At 45.8% G+C, this 16162-nt stretch overlaps 1 protein-coding gene across 1 annotated transcript; it reads left to right on the top strand.

The window, feature by feature from the left end:
* Nucleotides 1-223: 223 nt before the first annotated feature.
* On the top strand, nt 224-12232 carry otomp (otolith matrix protein). Its single transcript, XM_088354599.1, has 9 exons — nt 224-1514; nt 1616-1752; nt 7607-7709; nt 8965-9150; nt 9953-10127; nt 10480-10547; nt 10751-10935; nt 10998-11169; nt 12138-12232. The coding sequence occupies exons 1-9, from the start codon at nt 1418-1420 to the stop codon at nt 12146-12148; spliced, it is 1134 nt and encodes a 377-aa protein (XP_088210725.1). The 5' UTR covers nt 224-1417; the 3' UTR covers nt 12149-12232.
* The last annotated feature ends 3930 nt before the right edge of the window (nt 12233-16162 follow it).

The raw sequence follows: 16162 nt of genomic DNA, 5'->3' as shown, positions 1-16162 counted from the left end.
CTCTCACAAGCTACCCCTGCCGAGCCTGTATCTCACAAACATCAGATCCATTACCCATGAAACTAAAATGACCTGGTGCTACAACTTGTGGGAAACTGCTACATTCAGGACGATTGTGTTTTAATCATCGCAGAGATCTGGCTTAACTCGAGTATACCTGATGCTTGCGTGCAGCTAGCCAGACGTTCCCTAAATTGCTCTTTTTGCACTGAGAGGAGAAGCCCTCTATTTTTGTATTATGACAATGATGACCATTAATTCAACTGCATTTTTGTATTTTGTGTATTTGTAGATCCATACAGGGGGAGCCTCTACTTACGAATGTCTTTATATACAAATTTTCAGGTTACAAAGTACCTGAACGTGAAAATATTGCCTCTAGTTACAAAGGCGTTTCAGGATACGAAGTAAAAAAATACAGTACAATACACACTGCTATTAGCCACTCCCAGAGTTTTCTAAACATAAAAAACAGGCTGCTAGTATCCCAGCATGCTCTTCGTGTCACCGTCACACTTCCAAGTTTAGAGACGAAAAGGAGGGAGTTCCGGCAAGACTTTGGGGAGGAGGGCGCAGCTATCATTTCATCAGTCCAAATCAAAGACATTTGCGCAAAATTCTATCAATTCTCTGAATTTATGGAAAGGAATCACCCTGAAAAATGTTGACAAGTCGGTCTATCGTTCATTATGATGTCTTCCTGTGCATTTCTAATGGATTGACAAAAGCAGACTTCATTAGATTAATTTTTCAAGAAACGCCAAGCAAAACATTTTTTTTTTTTTACATGATGTGCCTCTTGTTCTAAGATTATTCTGCAGTAATCTAATTCAAATATATATTTGTTTCATTTTCTGGTGCTCCTTTATGATATATGAATACTATATACTATATATATGCTATATAAGATACTGTTCTTTTGCAGGACTTGGAAAGGATTAGTGCATTTACATTCAAAATGCGTCTCTACTTACAAAGTTTTAAATCCGTAAGTAGAGGTACCACTGCAGTTGTTATTTTGTCACGGTCATAAACTCTCAGTGAGTACAGGACGTCATCTTGAGGTAAGTTTACCCTTGGGGGGGGGCTTTTGTGATGCATTTAGGAGCTGAAAGGGCCGGCTCTTTTTGAGCCGAATCGAAAGAGCCGCTTCCCTAAAAAAGAGCTGTAATTACCATCACTACTTGTTTGACTACTACCTGCACACCCACACAAACAGAGGGGCGCTTTGTGGGCATTATTTTAGGGGGTTTATCTCTTATGAAGTGAGGCAGGCGGCTGCGCGGGGTGGGGGTTGTGATCACCGGCATTCGCTGGGCAGGCGGGGCGATACGCGCCAATAATCCGCGCGCCCCCTTTTGGTTTCGCCTGTTGGGAAATCTTCATCTTCCTGCCGAGTGTCCTAAACACATAGAACATGCGATTTTCTGGAGCTGCCACAATGATGGCGATGGCGACCACTTGGCTACTGGCGTTGCACCTTCTTCCTGTCCTCGCTGGGTCCAAGGGCACAGGTGCGACTCTTGTTTGCATTCCTGGGGGCTGGGATTGCACGTCCAATCCCCCCCCGCCTATGTCGACCATGTTAAATGTTGATGTCGTGGGTGTCCGACAGTGTCCTGGTGCGTGGTGTCAGATGCTGAGGAGCAAAAGTGCAATGATTTGGCCGGCAACGCCACCGCGCGCAACATCCGCGGGACTCTGCGATGCGTTCGAGGACTCCACTCCAGGGACTGCATGCGTCTCATCCAGGTATCTCCACAACCCTTGAACTCTAAGCCAGGGGTGAGTCGCAGACCTCATGGGTTTGAAATAGATAGTGCAGGGGCTGATCCTAAGAGAAAATTAAGCTGATTTATGCAGCTAATTTTTTTGTATATACAGTTGGAGAGTCTTAACTCCTCCTCCTTGATCTGCTACCTTATCGTGGTGGAGGAGTTTGTGTGTCCCAATGATCCTAGGAGCTATGTTGTCGGGGGCTTTAAGCCCCTGGTAGGGTCACCCATGGCAAACAGGTCCTAGGTGAGTGGCCAGACAAAACGCAGATCAGAAGACCCCTAATGATGAGAGAAAACTTTGGTCCTCGATTTCCCTCGCCCGGACGCGGGTTACCGGGGCCCCCTTCTGGAGCCAGGCCTGGAGGTGGGGTCCGCTGGCGAACGCCTGGTGGCCGGACCCTTACCCACGGGGGCCGGCCGGGCACAGCCCGAAGGGACGACGTGGGACCCTCTTCCCACGGGCTCACCACCTGTAGGAGGGGCCAAAGGGGTCGGGTGCGCAGAGAGCTGGGTAGCAGCCAAGGGAGGGGTCCCTGGCGCGACGATCCCCGGCTACAGAAACTGGCTTTTGGGACATGGAACGTCACCTCTCTGGCAGGGAAGGAGCCCGAGTTGGTGCGTGAGGTTGAGAAATTCCGACTAGATATAGTCGGACTCACCTCTACGCACGGCTTGGGCTCTGGTACCAGTCCTCTCGAGAGGGGTTGGACTCTCTTCCACTCTGGAGTTGCCCGTGGTGAGAGGCGCAGAGCCGGTGTGGGCATATTAATTGCTCCACGGCTCGGCGCCTGTACGTTGGGGTTCACCCCGGTAGACGAGAGGGTAGCCTCCCTCCGCCTTCGGGTGGGGGGACGGGTCCTGACTGTTGTTTGTGCTTATGCACCAAATAGCAGTTCGGAGTACCCACCCTTCTTGGGGTCCTTAGAGGGTGTACTTGAGAGCGCGCCCCCTGGGGACTCCCTCGTACTGCTGGGAGACTTCAACGCTCACGTGGGCAATGACAGTGAGACCTGGAGGGGCGTGATTGGGAAGAACGGCCCCCCTGACCTTAACCCGAGTGGTGTTTCGTTATTGGACTTCTGTGCTCGTCACGGTCTGTCCATAATGAACACCATGTTCAGACATAAGGGTGTCCATATGTGCACTTGGCACCAGGACACCCTAGGCCGTAGTTCGATGATCGACTTTGTCATCGTTTCATCAGACCTGCGGCCGCATGTTCTGGACACTCGGGTGAAGAGAGGGGCGGAGCTGTCAACTGATCACCACCTGGTGGTGAGTTGGCTTCGATGGTGGGGGAAGATGCCGGCCCGACCCGGCAGACCCAAGCGTGTTGTGAGGGTCTGTTGGGAAAAGCTGGCAGAATCTCCTGTTAGAAGAAGTTTCAATTCACACCTCCGGCAGAACTTCGCCCATGTCCCGAGGGAGGCGGGGGACATTGAGTCTGAGTGGACTATGTTCCGCGCCTCCATTGTCGAGGCGGCTGATCGGAGCTGTGGCCGCAAGGTAGTCGGTGCCTGCCGCGGCGGCAACCCTCAGACCCGTTGGTGGTCACCGGCGGTGAGGGATGCCGTCAAGCTGAAGAAGGAGTCTTATCGGGCCTTCCTAGCCTGTGGGACTCTGGAAGCAGCTGGCAGGTATCGGCTGGCCAAGCGGAATGCGGCTTTGGCGGTTGCCGAGGCAAAAACTCGGGCGTGGGAGGAGTTTGGAAAGGCCATGGAAGCCGACTTCCGAACGGCTTCGAGGAAATTCTGGTCCACCATCCGACGTCTTAGGGGGAGGAAGCGGTGTGCCATCGACACTGTGTATAGTGCCGATGGGGCGCTGCTGACCTCGACCCGGGACGTTGTAAATCGGTGGGCGGAGTACTTCGAAGACCTCCTCAATTCCACCGGCACGTCTTCCTCTGGGGAAGCAGAGCCTGAGGACTCTGGGTTGGGCTCTCGTATCACTGGGGTTGAAGTCACCGAGGTTGTCAAAAAACTCCTCGGTGGCAGGGCCCCGGGGGTCGATGAGATCCGCCCAGACTTCATTAAGGCTCTGGATGTTGTGGGCGTGTCATGGTTGACGCGCCTCTGCAACATCGCGTGGACATCGGGGACAGTGCCTCTGGACTGGCAGACTGGGGTGGTGGTTCCCGTCTTTAAGAAGGGGGACCGGAGAGTGTGTTCCAACTACAGGGGAATCACACTTCTCAGCCTCCCTGGTAAGGTCTATTCAGGGGTACTGGAGAGGAGGGTCCGCCAGGAAGTCGAATCTCGGATTCAGGAGGAACAGTGTGGTTTTCGTCCTGGCCGTGGAACACTGGACCAGCTCTATACACTCTTCAGGGTCTTTGAGGGTGCATGGGAGTTTGCCTGTCCGGTCTACATGTGTTTTGTGGACTTGGAGAAGGCATTCGACCGTGTTCCTCGGGAGGCCCTGTGGGGGGTGCTTCGGGAGTATGGGGTACCGCACAGTCTTATCCGTGCTGTGCGGTCCCTGTATGCCCGGTGCCAGAGTCTGGTCCGCATTGCCGGCAGTAAGTCGGATTCGTTCCCGGTGAGGGTTGGGCTCCGCCAGGGCTGCCCTTTGTCACCGATTCTGTTCATAACTTTTATGGACAGAATTTCTAGGCGCAGCCTTGGCGGGGGTGGAGTCCGGTTTGGGGGCCTCAGCATTGCGTCACTGCTTTTTGCAGATGATGTGGTGTTGTTGGCTTCCTCAGCCCGTGATCTTCAGCTCTCGCTGGAGCGATTCGCAACCGAGTGTGAAGCGGCCGGGATGGGGATCAGCACCTCCAAGTCCGAGGCCATGGTTCTCAGTCGGAAAAGGGTGGTATGCTCCCTCCGTGTCGGGGAGGAGGTCTTGCCCCAAGTGGAGGAGTTCAAGTATCTTGGGGTCTTGTTCACGAGTGAGGGTAGGATGGAACGGGAGATCGACAGACGGGTCGGTGCAGCGTCTGCCGTCATTCGGACCCTGTACCGGTCTGTCGTGGTGAAGAGGGAGCTGAGCCGAAAGGCAAAGCTCTCGATCTACCGGTCGATCTACGTTCCTACCCTCACCTATGGTCATGAACTTTGGGTCATGACCGAAAGAACTCGATCCCGGATACAAGCGGCCGAAATGAGTTTCCTCCGCAGGGTGGCTGGGTTCTCCCTTAGAGATAGGGTGAGAAGCTCAGTCATCCGGGAGGGACTCGGAGTAGAGCCACTGCTCCTCCGCGTTGAGAGGAGCCAGTTGAGGTGGCGGGCATCTAATAAGGATGCCTCCTGGACGCCTCCCTCGGGAGGTGTTCCGGGCATGTCCCACCGGCAGGAGGCCCCGGGGACGGCCCAGGACACGTTGGAGAGACTATGTCTCTCGGCTGGCTTGGGAACGCCTCGGGGTCCCGTCGGATGAGCTGGAGGAAGTGGCTGGGGATAGGGACGTCTGGGCTTCCCTTTTAACACTGCTGCCCCCGCGACCCGACCTCGGATAAGCGGAAGACAATGGATGGATGGATGGATGGAGTCTTAACTCCGATACCTTGGCAATACCTGAAGAAAATGGAGAACAATTGCCAATCTATTTTATCTAAGTTATTTGTGTTTCATTGTTAATTTGGTTAGAAAGCAACCCTTTTAATTGGTTTTGAAAATATATCCAGAGATGGTAAGCTGTGTTGTTGCGGTTATGGACTTTTTGGACTATTTTGTAGGCTTGAGGCGTCGTTGCCGTCATGTACTTCCTGGATAAATTTCAACATATTACCTATTGTTTTCTTTTACTGATGTTAACGATGTTTTGTGTACTGTTACCCTAAATCTATTGCACCTGGAAGGGGGATTACCACCTGTGAGGCCTCTTCTCAAGGTTTCTCATTTCCCTTGTGCTGAGGTTTTGAGTTTTCCCTTGCCCGCTTGTTGGTTTAAGATCAGGGGATGATCTATAATTGTAACCTGTGCAGTCCTGTGACTAAAAAAATAAATAGGACTTGACTTGAATTTAAAAAAAAACATGCTGATAAGGAGTAATTGTGAAGTAATATCTCCCTTTTTTAATCACTAAATTTGATTATTTGCATTGAAAAGATGAAATGAGGCTACCTCAGAAGTGTTTTTTTGCACGCTTTGGTGACATCTAGTGGAAATATGAAAAACATCAGGTCATTGTCTGACTATCAGCCGCTCATTTTATCTCTCGTGCTTCTCTCAGCATCGTCTCAAAGGCCGGATTTAATATGTTGGCAGGCCTGCGGGCTTGAGTTTGATGATCCCTGCCCTATGCCTTACAGCAGGGGCCACTAACCTTTTTGAACCTGAGAGCTAATTTTGCTACTGAATGGTGCGAAGGGCTACCTATTTGAAATGAAATTCCAAAGTAACACCATCTCATATTATTATTATGTTGTTAATGCGTTATTACCAGGTTGTAACTATTAGAAGTAGAGTTTAAATAGACTCAGTCAACCACAAAAACACAATGCCAGTTAGAAATCAAATATCCCAGAAAATTGCTATGACCCATCACTGGTCACCTATTTTCAGAACCTGTCCGTGGCGTGCTGGCACCACATTCTGAATGGAAAAAAACTCCGAAAACCTTCAGATGTATATCATAATTCAAAGCATGTGATCATGTCTGAATTCCTGTAGAAGGAATAGATGATCCATGAGTAGAATTGATTCTTTGAAGAAGCGTCCAAAGTTGCTTTGGGGATGGCTTCAAGTCGTCTTCCTGTTTTTCTTTTCGGGACGTGATGTTTGATGCATCATGATTGAAAACATGGGCGTAACCAGCTCGTTTTTCAACCCAGTTCAACCCAAGCGTCCCCAAAATTATTACATAAGGAAAAGAAAGAATTAAATATGATGGAAAAACGCTAGATAAAAAAAGAAAAGAAAAACAAAACAAAGATGTGAACAATGCAGCCTTTGAAATACTCCACTGCCTTGAAAACCTTGAGTCAATTTGATAGTATTTCCACAGTAGTATTTTTGTAGTATTTCTATAGTAAAACATTTCCAATATTTCTGTAGTGTTTTTGTAGTCCAAATTTTGTTATTTTGCTGTAGTTTTATTTTATAGTCTTTTGCAGTTGTATTTTTGTGATATTTGCATGGTAAAATCTTTGAAGTATATCTGTAGTATATTGATAGTATTACTTCAGCTGTATTTTGGGAGTATTTCTGTAGTATTTTATAGTATTATGGTATAATGTTTTGTCGTGTTTCTACAATTGTATTTTTGTAGAATTTCTGTCGGAATATTTATGTCGAAGTATTTTTGTATTAGTGTTAATGTAACACTAATACAAGTATTTTTTTAGTATTTCTGTAGAAGTATTTTCATACTAGTATCTTTTTGGTATTTCTTTTGTATTTTTTAAAAAATACTGTTGTTTTTTAGTAATATTTATGTTGTTGTATTTCTGCTATAGTATTTTTACATCATAGTATCACTGTAGTAGTATTTTTGTAGTATTTCAAATGTATTTTCTATGAAAGAAGATAAAATATTATATTAGGTCCCTGTTTAGGCTCTAATTTGATATTTAATTTTCTTGTATTTTTGTAATATTTTTGTTGCAGACACACATAAAAACACTGAAGACAAAAGTGTCACCCCCAAAATGTTTTTTTATTACGTGTGCTATTTGTAATATTTTCATTATATTTTGACCATTTTTGTTTGGCGGATCAGATGAAGAAGCCTGACGGGTCGCATGTTGCCCGGAGAAGATCTGGGTGCTCAGCACCCTCAAAGTTCGGAAGCTAAAATCGCCCTTGCTTGAAAATAAATGTTTGAACACATTTTAAAGGTCTCAAAGTGAATAGTAGCTGATTTTTGGCTTTTGTGTTTGTGAGAATGGAAGCGCCGACGCCGCCTCCATGTTTGCGGACGACGTGTACGCTGCAGGCCTTTGCCACGGCCTGCAGGTGGCAGCAGGGGAGTCCCTCAACGGAGCCGGTAAGGCGAGAGCGGTGGTCGGCCGGTGCCACCAGCCACACCTCCAGCCAACTCGCAGACACCACTAGAGAGAGATAAGGAAAATTGCTCTCTTCAAAGGGGTCATAAACCTGTCAAAAATTTAACCCACATTCCTAACATTCTGCTGATGTCAGTGCATTCCCAATATTCCTGGCATTCCAATGTGATGACATTTCCACCATCTTTTTGTGAAATTTGATTTATGACCTGTCGTATTTATGAATTATGATTTATTTATGACCTGTCATGTATGAATTAGGATTGATAAACGACCTGTTGTATTTATGAATCTTGGTTGCTTTATGGCTTGTTAGGTTTATAGTTATGGTCGATTTAAAAACCCATCATATTGCTGAATAGTGGTTGAATTATGATGGCTCATATTAATGGATTATGGTTGATTTATGACCTGTCATATTTACGTATTATGGTTGATTTATGATGGGCCATATTTATAGATTGTGGTCGATTTATAACCTGTCAACATTGTAGATTATGGTCGATCTATGACGTAATATTTATGAATTATGGTTTGTTTATGACTTGTTATATTTATTTGTCATGGTTGATTTATGTTGGGCCATATTTATAAATTGTGGTTGATTTATGAATTAAGATTGGTTTATGACCTCTTATATTTTTTAAATCCTGGTTAATTTATGCCTCATATTTATGATTCATGGTTTATTTATGACCCATCATATATATGGACTATGGTTCATTTATTAACAAATATAGTTATGAATCAAAATAAATAAGATGTATGACATGTCTTATGATCCGTCAATTTATGGATTGTGTTTAATTTACAAGTCAAAATTGTAAATTATGGTTGATCTATGATGGGTCATATTTATAGTTTATGGTTGATTTATGACCTGTCCTATTTATGAATTATGTTTGTTATTATTTTTACCCGCCACATTAGTGTTTTATGACTGATTTATGACAGGTGATGTAATTATTACAATTCATAAACAAATCACGGGTCATGAACCAATCACAGTTCGATGATATGACAGGTCATAGATCAATCCTGATTCATAAAAGGATCTCAGGACTGCTTGGTCCTCATCACTTACTAATTTTAGGAATGCAATGACTTCATCTGATCGTCAGGAACGCGGGGTCAAATCTTGACAAGTTTAGGACTCTTTTGACGAAAGCGACACACTCCGTCTCTCTAGGATCGCCTGCCACCGACCGGTCCCCCTTTCCTTTTTCTCCATTGCAGATGGCGTGAACTACTACGTGGTGGCACTGGCGCGGCGTTCCTCTTCTGACGTGTCCTTGCTGGAGATGCACGAACGCAGCACGTGCCACCCTGGCATCCGCACGGCGGTGGGTTGGACCGTGCCCGTGGCTTACCTGCTCAACACATCGCAGATCAGCTCCGCTCACCAGTGCAACTTCCCACGCGGTTAGGAAAGCTCCCTCTCGAAGACCACTTGGGTACCCCCTAAAAAACGATCGGTCCAAATTCATTTTATATACACTACTGTTCAAAGGTTTAGGGTCACCCAGACAGTTATGTGTTTTGCATGAAAAAGTCACTCTTATTTAGAACCGCAGGTATTTAAGGTCCAACCCAGCCCGAGCACAACCAAATTATTTACTAGACCGAGCCAAGATCAAACCCAAAATTTCATATTTTATGTGTGAGGACTCGGGAGGAGGAGAGTCGATTTATGATAACAAAGCCTATCTTTTCTAACAAAATCCAAGTTAAGACTGTATAAACATTTACATCTCTTATATTTCTATGTCTGTAGAGGTTCCATTAACTGACAATTTTCCATCATTGACAGATTATTTTAAGAGTTGACGGGAACATTTTAAGACAATCTGTCATTTTTACGGATTGGAAACTGGGCCATGAACCACAATCTAGTGCAGCACTTTAAAAGAGCGAGACAGAGAGACAAAGATGGGTGGATAATGGACAGTGTCAAGAGTTCTATGACTTGACATTGTAGGAATTTAGTACGTGTTGTGATTAGGCGACCTGTGATTTTTTTGCGAACCATGGTCTCTCATGGCCAAAACGATAGTCATTTTTCAAAAGTCAGCATTAAAAAAGACCGTCCCGACCCAAACGTAATGATTGACATTTTCAGACGAAATTTCAGTCGGGCTCGGATCTAGGCGTAAGATCTTACCTCTAGCTCCTATTCATGCCCTCTTTGCTGTCTTCTGCATTATTTTTGTTTGCCTGTTGTCAGCGGTGGGCAACTTGTTGGGCTACAGCTGCGTGCCTGGCATCAAAGACCCCCGGCATGACCCCCGGGGCAACAACCCAAAGAACCTGTGCGAGGCCTGCATTGGCGACGACAACGACCGCCACATCTGCGCCAGCGACCGCCGGGAGCGCCACTACGGCGAGGCGGGGGCCCTCAGGTACGCTCAGTCCGGACCCTGACGACACTACGGCGAGGCGGGGGCCCCTTAGGTATGCTCAGTTCGGCCCCTGATGCCACTACGGCAAGGCGGGGGCCCCTTAGGTATGCTCAGTTCGGCCCCTGATGCCACTATGGCGAGATGCAAGCCCTCATGTACGCTTGGTCCAGCCCCTGACGCCACTACGGCAAGGAGGGGGGGCCCTCAGGTATGCTTGGTCCGGCCCTCGACGCCAGTACGGCGAGACCGGGGCCCTCAGGTACGCTCGGTCCAGCCCCTGACGCCACTACGGCGAGGTGGGGGCACTCATGGATGCCCCTTACGTCAGGTGACGTCCGTCCTCCTTTCCCAGGTGCGTGGTGGAGAACCTCGGCGATGTGGCGTTCGTCAAGCACACTACCGTCTTGGACAATTTGGACGGTGAGGATTCCAATTCCGTACAATTTCCTGTCTGGGGCTTCTCTCTCAGTCTTCCTTGCAAGTTCCAAATTCATTGAAGGATATTGAGTTACCTTCGACTCCATCGTTGGAAGAACACCAGAGGAGTTGAAACACTTTGACAATGCATATTTTAATCTTTGAAAGCGGCGCTTTTGCAGCAAACGTTTTTTATTTTGGCGCAGGCAGGAACCAGGACTCTTGGGCTTTGGACGTCGAGGCCGAAGACCTGAAGCTGCTGTGTCCCGACGGCGGTGAGGCCGACCTGGACGATTTTGAGCGCTGCCATTTGGCTGCCGTGCCGGCCAACGGCGTGGTGGTGCGTTCGGACGACAAGTGCCGCGTCTGGAAGTTCCTGGATCGACTCCAGGTCAGACCCGAGCCGCTCGCCCGCTCACCGTGCCGACGCTGAGGTCACTTTTGCCGTCACAGAACGCTTTCGGCAACGCCACGGAGGGCCCCGCCCTCTTCGGCTCGGCCGGCTATAACCACTCCGACCTGCTCTTCAGCGACGAAGCTCGCCGGCTTTTGCGGGTGACGGGGGACTTCTTGTCCTGGCTAGGCCCTACCTACGCCGACGCCCTGAGAGCCTTCGAGTGTCAGGGTGGGTCATCCTCTAGGATTGATTTATGACCCGTCATGTCTATAAATTGTGGTTCATTCAAGACCCATTACGTATATTTATGAATCATGATTGATTTATGACCGTTCATATTCATGAATCATGGTTGCTAATGACCCTTCATATTTATGAATCATGGTTGATAATGACCTGTAATATTTACGAATTATGGTTGATACATGACCCAGCATACTGACGCTTTACACTAAAAAAACGACAGCGACCAGAAGATGAAGGTGCTGTATCTGAGTCAGATCAGGAGGTTTTTCCTGCTACTGATAAACATGCAAACTAGTACTATCTGTTTCATGTAGGGGAGCAAACCCCTACCCAAAAAAAACCCTGGAGAGGGATGGCCACTTTCAGGCTATACTTGCCCATTATGTCCCGTCATTGTTATTAATAATGGTTAATGATTGACCCATCATATTTTTGAATCATGGTTAATTAAGAAGCCGCCATATTTTTTAATCACGTTTGATGTATGACCCGTCAAAGTTTTTAAATCTTGGTTGATTTGCGACCTGTCACATTCTGGTTTATTCATGACACATTATATCCAAAAATTATGTTATATTCATGAAATGTGCTTAATTTACGACATTACTTATCTTTAAATTATGGTTTATTCATGACCCATGATATTTATGAATTCTGGTTGATTCATGTCATATACATGAACTACTGTTGATTTGTGACCCATCACATTCATAAATTACAGATGAAACGTCATATCTTTTGTAATCATAGTTGATGTATGACCAGTTATATTTACAAATCATGTTTGATTTATGACCCATTATATTTATGACTCATGATTTATTTGTGACCTGTCATGTTAATGAAATATGATTGATTTGTGACCTGTCATATTTCTGCATTGTGGATAACAGGTCATATTAATGGTTTATGGATTATTTATGACCCATTACCCCTTTTGTGTCCCTTAGGCTTCTGCTGAGAACGGAGCCCGACCGATGTTGGCGACTGCCACCTTCTTCTCCGGTTTTCGCCAGACAAATAAAAAGTATTCTTGTTGAAAGCAGTCTTGCAAAATCCTTTGGTGAACTTCACAAACTGTGTGCCTCGCTGGGGGCGGGGTTTTGGATGGTAGATAGTCCTGAAGTTTCTATAACTTGAGATTAGGCAAGAATGGCAAAGACACGAGCGCATCACGACTACCAGAAAAAATATCAAAAAACATGCTCAACGAAAAAAGATTTTTGGTCTTCAGGGCGGGGTCTTGTTTCAGGTTTGGGACAACTTTCCTGAAGATGGAGCATTAAAACATTTTTGAGGTTTGTTAATGAATCTGCTCAAGATAAGAGAAGGATTTTTTGGAATTTTTGTCTTGTAAATTTCACAACCTTTGGGTATTTGTATGCTGTTTTTTTTCTTGATATTACTTGATAGGTTAGCGCGTCCGCCTTGCAGCTCAGAGGCTCCGGGTTCAATTCCAGCTACCAGTCTCTACCTGGGAAGTTTGCATGCGCTCCTTTGTGCCTCCGTGTCTTTTTTAAATAGGATTTATTTCCAAAACAAGTATGGATCGGATTGGGAGTAGGATAAGCGAGTGCAAATTTGAGACCACAGTCCTCAGAAGTGGGGCGCTGAAAACCAGTCTTTATATTGTCCGGTCCATCTACTTTGCCACCCTATCCCCTAAAGGGACGGAGAGTAATATCTGAACACTAGATGTTGCTGTATCGTCGTGTAACCAAAAACGAGTGCCCCAAAGCACAAGGAAGAACACAAACTATGAAGATTCAAAGTGACCGAGTTGCACAAGTTTCCTTCTATTTTTGCTTTCTTTTCACAAGGTTTTTGTTGTTTGGTGGTACCCTGAGCAGCAAGATGTCTGACAATCATGTCAGCGCCCTCCAACTGGGGCACGTGTTATGTCAAATAAATACGCATTCCTCAACCTACAAGTATTTAAGACAAATGGAAGTCTATATTGTATTTCATGTATTTCACTTGTTATTCAAGTCAATATAAATACAGTATTGTTTTTTTTTTTTTAATCGGTTGGCGTTTGTAAGTGACAAGAACCAGTAGTCTAACCAGGAATTATTTTTTTGGTGTGCTAAGCACCCACAGTGTCTGGCTGGGTGAAAAAATGTATTCCATTTTTAGGATTTAGGAGTATTCAACACAGTTCATTTGTCTCTCTTCCCATTAAGTTGATTATTGTTGCATTTAATTCAATGCAGCTAAAATGAGGACATACGAGCGGTGCTAGGAATCAAATGGACAGAACCATTTCGAGGTTGTGAGGTATTTCAGAGGCTGTGTCGTTCACATTGTCGTTTTATTGTACTTTTTAAAACATTTTTATCCAGCGTTTTTTCCATCATATTTAAGCCTAATGTGTCTTAAGGAAAACAGAGTCCCTAGAATTATTTAATTTTGGGGGTTTTTTGCTCAAGCATCCCCTGAAACGGGCTGGTTAAGTCCTTTTCCAGACTGACTTCTCACAGGTCTGGATGAATCCATCCAGCGTGACCTAGGTCGCTCCCTGCTGGTGAGAGGTTGCTAGGGCACACTCGAATAAATGGTAGAGAAGTCCCTTCGATGTAGAGCAGGGGTAGGGAACCTATGGCTCGGGAGCCATATATGGCTCTTTTCATGAGTACGTATGGCTCCGAAATAAAATGTAACTATTGCACATCTCTCTGTGGCGTTCCAAAGTCAAGTGATTTCATCCCGATTTTGGTCCATATACAGGTAAAGCCGAAGCAACTTAATGCGGAAGTTCGATAAGAAACCATTTAAACTGATAAATAAAAACGCTGGCAAACGACTTTGATTGGGTGAGCAGTACAGGTGGGCAGATCCCTGCACACAGCGCAAGGCACTTCTTTCTCTCTCTCTCGCTCAGTGCTGTCTAGACCATATGCTTATCGTTTGCAGTCATTTGTATCATTTTAACAAAAGAACTTTGCATGCACATTGTTTTGAAACCTTTATTAAGGACAGATTTCATGGAAAAAAATGTCTCAACACTCTTAACTGAAGGTGGAAGACAAATTGTGTATGGCACATTTACATTGGGCAGCACGGCGGCGCAGTGGTTAACGCTTGTGCGGCACAGTTCATGTCATGGGAACCTGTCGTGGGTTCAAATCCAGCTCCATACTTCCTGTGCGGAGTTTGTATGTTCTCCCCGTGCTTTTGTGGGTTTCCTCCGGGCACTCCGGTTTCCTCCCACATTCCAAAAACATGCATTTCAGGTGAATTGGCCGGTCTAAATTGTCCCTAGGTGTGAATGAGCGAGCGAGTGAGTTGTCTGTCCCCGTGTGCCCTGCGATTGGCTGGCAACCAGTTCAGGGTGTCCCCTGCCCACTGCCTGGAGATGGCTGGGATGGGCTCCAGCCCCCCGCGACCCTAATGAGGATAAGCGGTACGGCTAATGAGATGAGATATTTACATTGATTTGGGACACAGGATTTGGCATTACTATCATTTCATACATTTGATTAAATAATCAAATGACACACAGTGAAATAAAATGTGCTGAAGTATTAGCTTTTGTCTAGAGAGCGTGTTTGGCAGTTTTTTTCAATTTTGTCCTAAAATATATATTGTGGCTCTCTCAATTTCTTTTTAAAACATGTTTTTGCTTGTATGGCTTTTTGGGTCAAAAAGCTTCCTGACCCCTGATGAAGAGGTAAAATCTTGGCCCTGGGTTCAAACCAGACCCGAATGGCTTACAATGTCAATCATTAAGTCAAGCTGGTCGGACTCCTCTCTCTCTCGCCGTTTTTTTTTTTTTTTTTTTTCAGGCACTTACTTTTACTCGGGTAATTATTTAGATGAAGAAAATGCTTACCAAACTATGAGTTTAACTCCAAATCACTAAATCCAAATAAATATTTCTCCTTTGTTTTGGGGTAAAATACGCGTGGCTTCCTCCTTCCACCTCCCTCACGTCAGGCGTCATTTCTTCTTCTTACAAGCTTTACGAACTTTCTTTCTGCTTTTCGACCAAATCTTTCACTCTTTGCGGCTTTTATTTTATTTTCGGTGCCATTTGGTTTAGTTTCACTTTTGTCAGCTGCCCGCTGTAAACATACACACTTCGGCCCCAAAACGTTTATTTAGGCGCTGCACTTGCAGGGCACACTTGATTTGTCGGACTCCGGCCCCAAGTAAACCCTAAGCGGTGTAGTTCCGCACAGCTCAGGGCTGAGGTACGCAAGGCCGGAGTAGAGCTTCGTGTTTACTTTAGTGGCAAATTAAAGCTTCGGGCATATTTTGGGCTCATTTATCAAATCAAGTTAATCGGGCGGGTTCGGGTTTATATGATATCTGACTCCATTAACCAAACACTACCCAACAATGCGCGCTCATTCCTTTATGGAAAAAGATAGACTAGAAGAGCCGACATTTTCACACGGGGGCAGATTTAAAGTATTTAACTAAGTGAACTCCATCGAATTAGCCGAATTGGTGTTGCTTGAGTCTCCGTCAAGCCTCCTCTCTCGATTGTCCCTCTCGATCTTCTTAAGTTCTTCTCTCGACCCATGTCCCCCCGCCAGCTGGTGTACCAACTCCTCCCATGGGCAGGCCAGAGAATCCCCACGTGGGCTCCACCTCCTCGCCTCGATGTCTGGACCCTGAGCGTTTCTGCGTCACGAAGGCCCATCTTGCGTCCGGAAGCGCTGATTATTATATCAGCCCTTCGTCCCAGTGCCTGCTGTTTTCTGTAAACATCATCCTCCACTAGGTTGCAATGACCTTCCCCACAGCTCAGCCAGTGAATATCTTTTGCATTTAAATGTAATTTCTATTTGATCGTACGAAAACCCTCTATAGTAAAATGTACAAAGTCCTTCAATACCCTTGACTCGGGTCGGGTGGGACTGAATTTTTTAGGCCTGATCTTACCTCTACTTTGATGTAAAATACCTGGTTGGACAGTCCAACACATAAAACTTGAGTGTTGGTACAGTATGTAACAAAAAATGAGTAC

Source organism: Urocampus carinirostris, chromosome 15 (assembly GCF_059441175.1).
Source record: "Urocampus carinirostris isolate Australia breed hairy pipefish chromosome 15, RoL_Ucar_1.0, whole genome shotgun sequence".
In the NCBI taxonomy this organism is placed as follows: domain Eukaryota; kingdom Metazoa; phylum Chordata; class Actinopteri; order Syngnathiformes; family Syngnathidae; genus Urocampus; species Urocampus carinirostris.
This window is presented reverse-complemented; position numbering and strand designations above follow the sequence as displayed.

Bases quoted from the DNA above. Each gene is read 5' to 3' on its own strand.
- otomp (XM_088354599.1), top strand. From the start codon at position 1,418: ATGCGATTTTCTGGAGCTGCCACAATGATGGCGATGGCGACCACTTGG. The intron at 7,710-8,964 runs GTAAGGCGAGAG...TCTCCATTGCAG, and splicing joins GGAGTCCCTCAACGGAGCCG to ATGGCGTGAACTACTACGTG. The intron at 10,128-10,479 runs GTACGCTCAGTC...CTCCTTTCCCAG, and splicing joins GGCGAGGCGGGGGCCCTCAG to GTGCGTGGTGGAGAACCTCG.